At 39.2% G+C, this 10,582-nt stretch overlaps 1 protein-coding gene across 7 annotated transcripts in view; it reads left to right on the forward strand.

Annotated features, from left to right (window-relative positions):
* The window catches only part of Slc4a4 (solute carrier family 4 member 4), a 326,617-nt gene that overhangs the window by 282,413 nt on the left and 33,622 nt on the right, over positions 1 to 10,582 (forward strand). For all 7 annotated transcript variants that reach the window (XM_021210774.2, XM_021210776.2, XM_021210775.2 and 4 more), the window contains 2 exons: positions 5,830 to 5,943; positions 7,851 to 8,012. In XM_021210774.2, coding sequence (XP_021066433.1) covers positions 5,830 to 5,943; positions 7,851 to 8,012 — 276 coding nt within the window. The remainder of the gene's footprint in view (positions 1 to 5,829; positions 5,944 to 7,850; positions 8,013 to 10,582) is intronic.

Raw genomic sequence — 10,582 nt, forward strand, 5'->3', positions numbered from 1 at the left:
TGAGGACCCTGCTAACATAGCACCCCACCTAGCTTTTCATTTTAGAGGATTTAATATTAAATATAGAGGTGAACTGGGGAAAGGCAATGTCCTTTCCTTTAACATGAATGTTAAAACTGGATCCTGCATCTGAGACATGAATTACCTAACCATAAACACCGCTAGGAGTGAGTTCTGCAGTTCCTCAAATATATATCATATGATCTCAGAGGAAGGAGGATAAATATGAGTTAATATGTTGCAGAGTATGCTGTAGCTCTGCCTGAGATTTTAAGTGAGGTTTGGCATCATTAATAGAGTTGCTTTTTATTCTCTATAAATTTTAAGAACTATAATTCTGGCATTTTTTAGAATCTGTCTTTTCAGCAACTTTTGGGTCCATGTTATAATATAGTGCCACATTTAACAAGATGACCCTGGCCCAGAAATCCTACCATAATCAATATATGTGCATGCACATACATATTACTCTGATACATGTATGTGTGTATACATACACATATGTAGTGCATATATGCGTGTCCACAGTCACAGTACTTATTAATTTATCTCATCAAATTAACATAAACATAGCTTAGAACAATAAAAAATTGGATCTAAGAGGCAGTTCTAGAGGTTCAAATTGAAATAATGGAGGTAAGAAGTGTGACATTGGTCTCAGTGGAGGACTGAAAAGCACGGTGTGAGAAAGACTGTGTCCCTCTGGAGGCTCTAGGGGATAACACATTTCCTGCCTTCATCTAAGCTTTGTCTGCACTGATCCGAGCTTGGGCTCCTTCATTCAACTTTAAGGCCAGTAACAGCTGCTTAGACTTCTTCACACCTTAACGCTTTGACTCACATTATAGCCCAGGTTGGCATGGAACTTGCTCTTTATCCAGACTTGCTCCAAATTCATGGCAATCCATGACAGAGGTACTTAAGACAGACAGATGTGAAACAGAGGAACCGTGAAAGATGCTGAAATAAAAATAGCAAGCCATGTGAGGTAAAGTAGTATGATCCTATGCATACTTTCAAGATAATTGCGAACTTGCTAAATGCAGGATATTGTTAGTGGGTTGGCAAGCTATTTCTTTTATCCTTCACAATAGGGCAAATTAAGCTGCCATCAAGGAAAATGGAAAACACTGGTGAAAGAAAGAGCCTGGGCAGCAGTGGTCAGGCAGGCCGGGCTGGGAAGATGAGCCAGAGGAGGTTACTGAATTTTTTGACATAATTTTGAGATACCTCCAAGAAGTACTTCCAAGTAGAAGTATCAAACAGATAGGTGGTTCTGGAATTTAGAGGAATGATTATTCCCAAAGTGATCAGTTTTTAAGTATGGGACTGAAGGAAATCATTATGGCAAAGAGCCTAAACAGAAGCAAGAACATGACGAGAAAGGAAGAGTGGAGAAGAATTCAGCAGTCAAGACTGACTGTAACCAGTAGAGTAGTCTGGGAAGTCTACCAGACTCAGTTTCCAAAATATCTTCAGAGGACCCTAGCATTCCTAGATCGAAGCAGGAAACCTGTGAAATATGACCTTGGTTGTCTGGGCTGTTTCCCATGCACGCACTCTGCTCTTGGAAGGAGGTTCCGAATCACTTAGAATTGTGTTTGCTTTCTGTCCATGTACTGTTGGCTTTATACCACTGAATGAGATACTTCAGAGAATAAATATTAATGTCTTTTTTAAAAGGGCAATGCATTTATATAAAAACTGTGTGAACTACAAGAATCAGAAGGGAACAAGAAATACAGTCGTTTGCTAAGTCACACCAAAGGTCTGTTTTAGGAGATTTGGCTAGTTTATATTCTTTTGAATATTGTCAACAGCAGCAAATTGTTTTCCCTCTGAGTATGGATTTAGCCTTCTACATTAGCCAGAGTCATTTGTATGTTAGGTAGAGTGAAATTGGCAAATCGATATTACATTCTGGATGGTAATTTGGCATTATGTCCCCAAAGCCTTAAATTTTTATATACACATCGACAGGACAATTCTGCTTATAGTAATTTATTCCAAGTAAATAGCCCCAAGTGTTTGCAGATATTTCTTTACAATATTTTTTTCATGGTCTAGAAAAGTTGGAAGTGACCTAAATACAAGGATATTAGGAAAAATGATCTTTGTATATCTGTCCAGTGTAATGCTTTAACATTATTAAGGTTGCTGTTACAGAAAACATCAAAGGAAATAGGAAAAACTATGAAAGAGACATACAAAATAGGATGTGAGAACAGAAGTGTAGAAGCTCATGGCTCTAATTCTTGCATTTGCAAGACTGACACAGGAAGTTCTTATGTTTGAGGCCAATCTGGAACCTCAAAGGGAGATCTTATTTAAAAACCACCACAACAAAACAGACAAAACCATCAAAATATCAAAGGTTATATGTCCACATACCTGCGAATAACCTTATATATAACAGAAGTATATGTTCTCATTTATTTCAGATATTAGAGTTTATTTCTATGGAAAGGAATTGAGAAATACTTTTTAATTTTTTTCTAAATATTTTACAAGGACCACCTATCAGTTTTTGAAGTGGGAAAAAAAATTAAATCAATTTAAATAGGAAAGAACCATGAATATTTCAGACAAATACATGATGGTTAATATGTGTAATCCAGGAAGTAGCCATTCATTTAATAATAAAATCATAGAAGATATTTTTAAGTTATTTGAAAAAATGGTAACACCTCTGAAATAATAAAATAACCCCCAGCAGAGCAGGTAGAAGACAATACTGATTTGGGTTTGAAATTAGATTTGGAAGTTTTTTTGAGGGTAGAGGAATATTTTAAATTGAATTATTTAGCTAGGTGTGGTGGTGCATGCCTTTAATTCCAGAGCTTTGGAGTCAGAGGCAGTCAGATCTCAATGAGTTTGAAGCCACCGTGGTCTACATAGAGCCAGGGCTATGTGGAGAGACTCTGTCTCAGAAGAAAAGGAAAGAAGGAGGGAGGAAGGGAGAGAGTTCACCGTGTTGAACTGGCAGGGTAGTCACCTTACAATAGACCCAAGATATGGTCTCATCTCTGCCAGAGTGGACAGATAGATCTGGGGAACTTGGACCGCGGAATTGCATTAGCATCCTTCTCTATTACAGAAAAAGGAGTGAACTGCATTTTAAAATAACTGTTCCCACTCTTTGAATGAGTTATAGGATATTTGAACTGTTCAGCTAGATTTTTGTGGGTGAGTATTGGGGAACTAATAAACTTTAGTAAGAGCTACTAGACTTGCGTGAACTCTGGTTGTAAAGGGATTTGTGGCCTCCTAGAACAGAGATGGTTGTAACAGCCTAACAGCACTGAAACTGCTTCCTAGAACCAACCTTTGCCAGGTTATCCCAGACTGTCATTGTCAACACTACTTGCATAAAACTTGAGAAATAAGTTTCATCCAGAACTGAGGTCCTCGGAAGCATCAATTCTAGGGATTTCTAATCAAAATCATCTCAGCATAGCAGTTCCATAAGATTGATGGTTTTTGTTTCTTAGAATTAAAGATCCACAAGAGGCCGCTATATCAGGGTCCCTTCAGCAAAATCTTGCTGGCATGTGCATTAGTGTCTGGGTTTGGTGACTGATATGCCAGTGCCTGGCAAACACAGAAGTGGATGCTCACAGTCAGCTGTTGGATGGAACACAGAGCCCCCAATGGAAGAGCTAGAGAAAGTACCCAAGGAGCTGCAACCCTATAGGTGGAACAACAATATGAACTAACCAGTACCCCCTGAGCTTGTGTCTCTAGCTGCATATGTAGCAGAAGATGGCCTATTCAGCCATCATTGGGAAGAGAGGCCCCTTGGTCTTGCAAAGTTTATATGCCCCAGTACAGGGGATTTCCAGGACCAAGAAGTGGGAGTGGGTGGGTAGGGGAGCAGGGGTGGGGGGAGGGTATAGGGAACTTTCGGGATAGCATTTGAAATGTAAATAAAGAAAATATCTAATAAAAATATTTAAAAAAAAGAATTAAAGATCCTTCTCGGAGACTTCTTGGCAGTAGATAATCTAATTATTTGAGTGGTCTTTGCAGTCAAGAGGCCTCCTGGAACACAAAATAACAATAATAGTTTATCCAGATATTAGATTGAGTACTTTCATGGTTAATCATCTTTAATTCTGCTAAAGAAAACCAATGTGAAGTTGCTGGTACTATTCTCACTCTCTTTTGCAGATGAAGCAATTGAAGCTAATAAAGGCTTTGCATTTGGTTCCTGCCATCTGTTTTGACATCATTGTGTGTAACTGAAGTGAACTCATTCCAGATAGCCAGTCTCCTCTTCCATGGCATGTACTTCTTTAGCAAACTAGAGCTAACAGAATCTGGCCCTCAGGGGAGCTTCATAGAGCATGCTGCAGCATCATGTAATGTCCATTGCTTGCTTTAGCTCCTATTGAACACATGGAGATAGTGTTACTTTCTGGAGCCTATTTATCTTAAACCACATACTTCCTTAGCCCACCATTGTCATTCAGTAGTGTCAAAAAACAAAAAAACAAAACAAAACAAACAACAACAACAATAACAAATGACCATTCTCCTTGAGAGAGATTGATATTGGAATCAAATCTATGTTGGTTGACACATGGCTTGGGGCTTCATGAAGATATGGATTCTCTCCCTTTTACTCACTAAGATGTTAATCACAAGACAAAACATTAGGAACAGAATAACTCTTAATGAAAAAATCCAGTGACACACTACTGTCATCCCTCCCATGAGCTCGCTTGTCTGCTCTAGTCAAGCTATTAGGCCCTAAGTAGTGTCACTAGTAACTACAGAGAATCCTTATTATAACCAAAAAGTCCCGTGCTCCCCTTAATGACTTTAAATAGCCATTCTGCACCTCTTCATGAGAAAGCACAGGGTTCAAGGCTCAGACCTTGTCCTGACCAGAGAAGGCACTTAGGATATTGGATGCCCAAATAATGTCGATCACACTTTAGCAATGAAGAGATTTCTCACATCAAGGAATGTCCTAATCATAGAGCAATAAGGGGTGTTTTCTTAGAGAGAGTTTGTGCAGCCTTCAGTGTCTATTTACCATCTCTGGACTTTACTGTGGTTCTTGATACTGATATTGCTCAATGGCCTAGAACTTAGAATCTTCTTCTGATAGAATTGTATCATCCTCAGGCTATTTAATGGGATTCAAATTTGTGGTTCTTTGAATAAAAATGCCCCCCCCCGCCAGATTCAGATTTCTGATTGCTTAGTCACAAGGAAATGGAACTGTTTGAAAAGATTATAAGGATTAAGAGGTGTGGCCTTATTGGAGGTGTAGCCTTGTTGGATAAGGTGTGAGTGTGTCACTGGGTGTGGGCTTTGAGGTTTCAAAAGCCTAAGCCAGGCCCAGGCTCTTTCTCTCTGCCTACAAATCAGGTTGTAGAACTCTCAGCTCCTTCTTCAGCACCATGTCTGTCTTTGTATCACTATGGTAATAATAGACTAACCTCTGAAACAGTAAGTAAGCCGCTAGCTAAATGCTTTCTTTGTACAGCAGTTTCCTTGACCATGGTATTTTTTAACGGCAGTAAGACAGTGACTCAGACACTGTTGTTTTATTTATTACCAACAATGCTCCTCTCCAGATAAGCTGAGCTCTATTTCAATGTGTACTGTGTGCTTAGATTTTATCCTTATCCAAATGCCTTTCATGCTGCACTTAGGACAAAGAACATGTACCGTTTGAGTGATCTTTCCTATGTCCAGCCAGAGGATAATTTGTTGATAAATTCTTAGTGAATATCAAATTCCTTTTTACTTCAAACATAGGCACCAACACGTATATATGGTACTAAATAGTCCTGTTTTTCCTTATTTTTTTTTCAGGCAAGAAAACTGATCAGTGATTTTGCCATTATCCTGTCCATCCTCATATTCTGTGTAATAGATGCTCTAGTTGGCGTGGACACCCCGAAACTCATTGTGCCAAGTGAGTTCAAGGTGAGCGGGTGTCTCTTTCGCTTGTTGCTTGAACTCTTTTTTTCTTTTCCTTTATTGTGGTTTATTCTGAATCTTCAGTCAGTTTTGTGTAATTACCCATTTCCCCCTCAAAGCAATCCCCTGTTAGGCTCAATTACAGATAGTCTAATTTCTTCGCTAAAATATAATGCCACAGTGAGGATCAAATTCAGGATTCGGGTTTTATTGACATTCATTTTCAAATAGTATATAGTATTAATGAACTCTGCCTTAACCATCTTAGAATATTTCAGACACTCTTATAGTGTCTGAAATCGGCCTGATTCATGCAGTAGTTCTGAGAAAGTGCACAGGTAGCTAGTATTGTTTGCTTTATAATCCACTAATGTTCACAGCAAATGGGCAACAGGCCCATTACTTCTTAACTAGTGACAGCAGGCAGTGAAATTCGAATTCAAGCTTTTAAGTTCTAACTTAGTGGTCTTTCCCTTCTACCAAATTACCTGCCAGGAACACTTATAATATGAAACCTAATTGTTCAAAGAGGACAAAAAGAATTATGTAACTTTCTGAACTTAATGTATATATAAGTGTAATGTATAAAACTTACATGTCATTCATTTGTAGTTATATATTTATGCAGTTTTTTAGTTACAAATCTTTAACCTATTTTATAGAAAAATCCTTACTCTGTGTTCTCCACTATTGAGACAATAATGTCAAACACTATTAAGCTGATTGTAGCGTTGTGAAGCTGAGAGGGGATATGCATGCACACATGTACTCATGTGACAGTAAAGAATATGTCTGGTGTAATATCATATTCATTAGCAATGGTAAATTCTGGCTTGATTCGATCACTAATCCACTTAAACCACTATTTTTTTCTAAATGTTTGTTTGGAGGCAGTCTCCATCCTGTGGTTGGGGGTTGAAATGCTTTAATGAGCAAGAGGAAGTGTTTTGCCTTATAAGCTCACAGTGTGTGATCCAGGTCATGTGAGGATGGGTTTTAATTCCATGCTAAAGTTTTGCACAAACTGAGTGGGATCATGCATCCAGGGTTTGTGGACTATGCCTACCAGCCCAGCATTCAGGAGACAGAGGCAGGAGGATTTCTATAAGTTCAAACCTAGTCTGGGTTACATAGGGAATTTGAGGCCAGCCTAAGCTATAGAATAAGACTCTGAAACACACACACACGCACACACACACACACACACACACACACACACACACACACACACACACACAAAAAAATAAAACCCTAAAAACAGAGGACCAAACTCATAAATAATATTATATTTACATCTACTTGCCTTTAGTAAAGTTAAAATTAGCATAGAAATTCTCTTCCTGTACCAAACACATATGATCTCCAGACAGATGGAGATTAAGAACTTTTCTGGATTTCTGACACAGCTCTGGTCATTTAATGACGTCTGGATAATTTTCCTATGTGAAGTAAGAGATCTGAGTTCTTAATTCAGATATAACATGTACAGCTTTTTATGTGTTATGAAGCCATTTATTTTGCAGGAGTAGAAACTATTGCTAAATATTAAACTTCAAACAAAATCCATGGTGGCTTTGTAATTTCTTTTGCTACCTCTTCTTAAAATATTACATTTGAGGCTTATTTCTGTGTCCCTTAATGTTAAATGTTTCTGTTTTCTATCTGATATCTAAAATAATTTCATGTATTCAAAACATCACTCCTCATTTTATTCAGTAACCCATATTTTGCATCTTTTCTTTAGCAATAACCTCAAAAATAACATCGTTTGGGAAGGCTTCTGTTAAATAATTTTTCTCCAGACTATAATTGTTTCTACTTTTAAAAAAAAGTTAACTCTCCAAAAATTAAAATTTTAAAACCATATATTATATATTACACGGTTCTGAAAAAAAATATTTCTTTGCTTTAAGCCAACAAGTCCTAACAGGGGTTGGTTTGTCCCACCTTTTGGAGGAAACCCTTGGTGGGTGTGCCTTGCTGCTGCCATCCCGGCTTTGCTAGTCACCATCCTGATTTTCATGGACCAGCAGATCACCGCTGTAATTGTGAACAGGAAAGAGCATAAACTCAAGGTAAGTGCCCAGGAGATGCTTATCATTGCCTCCTACAGTATTCTTGGTTCTTGATAATGTCTAACTTAAAAGCAAGTGATCCTTATTGAGAGATATACTCTACTGCAGAGGCATCCAAGTGCCACCTCAGTAAGATCCTTAGGGCAACATCTCAGGATGCACTCACTTAAATGTGAGGAACCGGCTTCACCTTGTATTTTTATCACTACCCCAAAATGGGTGTGTGCAGCAGTCCTCTTACTTTGGATCTGAATGTGGCAAACATCCTTCCTGAAGACTCGATGACCAAAGATTTAATTAAAGCACCTGTTCTCCGTTAAATAAACTCAGATTTCCCCCATTTCCAGTTATGTTTAAGGGGCTGGGAAGTGGGTAGTGAGGTGTTAGAGTGCTTATCTACACCACAAGACCCTGATCCCACTCCTGCTACTGTACACAAGAGTGCATCTCGGCTGTTCATATGCTAATGTGACACTTACATGTGCACCGTGTATAATGGCCAGCTCAGGTCAGAGGCATGGCCATTTCTGTGTCTTTAATCATATCAATTCCTAGTGCTGAGAATGAGTAAAGATTTATAATTAATGATTGTTCACCAGTTGAAAGCTTGTGTCTTAGTAAGTATTCCTCCATTTCCTTAGAATATTTGTCTCAGGATAGTACATATCATCAAGTATGAAGAACAGGTTTTATCTTTATTTTTTAGGTTTTGCAAACATTGATTTAGTGGCATTGTCATAAACCTAACAAAAATGGTTTAGTGGTGGGGGTTATCTTTCAAGACTTAATACATTATATACATTTTCTTCATATCTAATGATATTTTAGGTTTAAGTCACAAACAACTTCAAAACACCATGTAGGGGCTGAGAGATAAATAATGATCATTTAAAAAGCTAAGACTTTATGGACACTTAACATGCACCAGGCCATTTTCTAAGTACTTTACATTACATATCAACTCTTTACCGTTCCATAATCACCATAGAATAGAAGCATGAAAAGGCAGGAACACAAAACCTAGCAACAGGAAAGTGCATCGCCCAGAAAGCATTCAGCAAAGGCTTGGCAGAAGGAAGAGTCCAGGGCAAGTCAAGCGTTTGTCTGTAGTAACATACCAGGCAGACAGGAAAGCGAGATGATAAACCATCCTGTAAGAACTGTGGGCTAGGGTGAGCAAGAAGTAAATCCCATAACTCCTAAAATGAGGAAAGGAAGAAAAAGAAAGCTCTTATTAAAGAGATGGTTCAGTTTTGAAGGTGTTTGGAGAAAAACAGCAGACATAACCTGTGCACAGTACGTGGCTCCTTCCTGAAGCTTCTGGGAAGGTTGGGTAAGGCATCTAGGGTGCTGAGAGCCTCTGTGTGGTTCTTCACTTCATTGGCACAGAGGGTGGTCAGGAGGAAAGCATCCCGGACAGATGCTGAAATCCTATGGCGGTGTGGGGGGAAGAGGATGCTGTGATTTCCTAGCATATTCAGTGATGCGGAGAGATAGAATGAGAACAAGTTTGTATTTCAGCAGAAGGGAAGTTGTGGAAGCCTGAGACTAACCATCCTATACTCCCACTGAAAGCCCAAAAGCAGAACAGAAACGCGAGGTGGTCACTGATACAAAACAACTCGCTGATCTTGGATTATCCTTAGGGAAACTATTGAAACTTACATTAAAATGTCTGTATATGTATCACATGTTGTGTGTTAATGTATGTGCACTTTATGTGTCTAAGGATGCTCGTGCAAGCCGGAGAGAGCCAGAGAGAGCCACCTCGGTCATTGGTACCATTTGGTTTTTGGAGACAGTCTATTGCTTGCCTAAACTCACCGAGCAAGGGTAGACTGGCTTGTTGACACTCCCCAGGGACCAGCTGTCCCTACTTCCACAGTCCTGAGGTTGCACACACGTGACAAGCACACACTACCATGCCTTTTTCATAGGCGTCTGGGGACTGGACTCAGGTCCCCATTTTTACATGACAAGCATTTTACCAGCCCAATATAAACATCCAGTTTATTTGAGTTCCAAATAGCATTTGAACAGTTGCCATTTTTAAATATTTGTAAACTTTTAGCCTACAGATTTTCTTCCTCCACTCCCGTTTCCCTTTCCTTTGAAATTTGTCCAGGAAAATATGTTTCTTGCTCTTTCTACAGCATCATTTTGCCATTAAAAAGTCATCGAACACCTCCATGTTTTTTTTATTAGATATTTTCTTTATTTACATTCAAATGCTATCCCAAAAGGTCCCTATACCCTCCCCCTGCCCCTGCTCCCATACCCCCACACTCCCACTTCTTGGCCCTGGCATTCCCCTGTGCTGGGCCATATAAAGTTTGCAAGACCAAGGGGCCTCTCTTCCCAATGATGGCCAATTAGGCCATCTTCTGCTACATATGGAGCTAGAGACTCGAGCTCAGGGGGTACTGGTTAGTTCATATTGTTGTTCCGCCTACAGGGTTGCAGCCCCCTTCACCTCCTTGGGTACTTTCTCTAGCTCCTCCATTGGGGACCCTGTGTTCCATCCAATAGCTGACTGTGAGCATCCACTTCTGTGATTGCCAGGCACTGGC

The sequence above is a fragment of the Mus pahari genome, chromosome 13, assembly GCF_900095145.1.
Source record: "Mus pahari chromosome 13, PAHARI_EIJ_v1.1, whole genome shotgun sequence".
Lineage (NCBI taxonomy): Eukaryota > Metazoa > Chordata > Mammalia > Rodentia > Muridae > Mus > Mus pahari.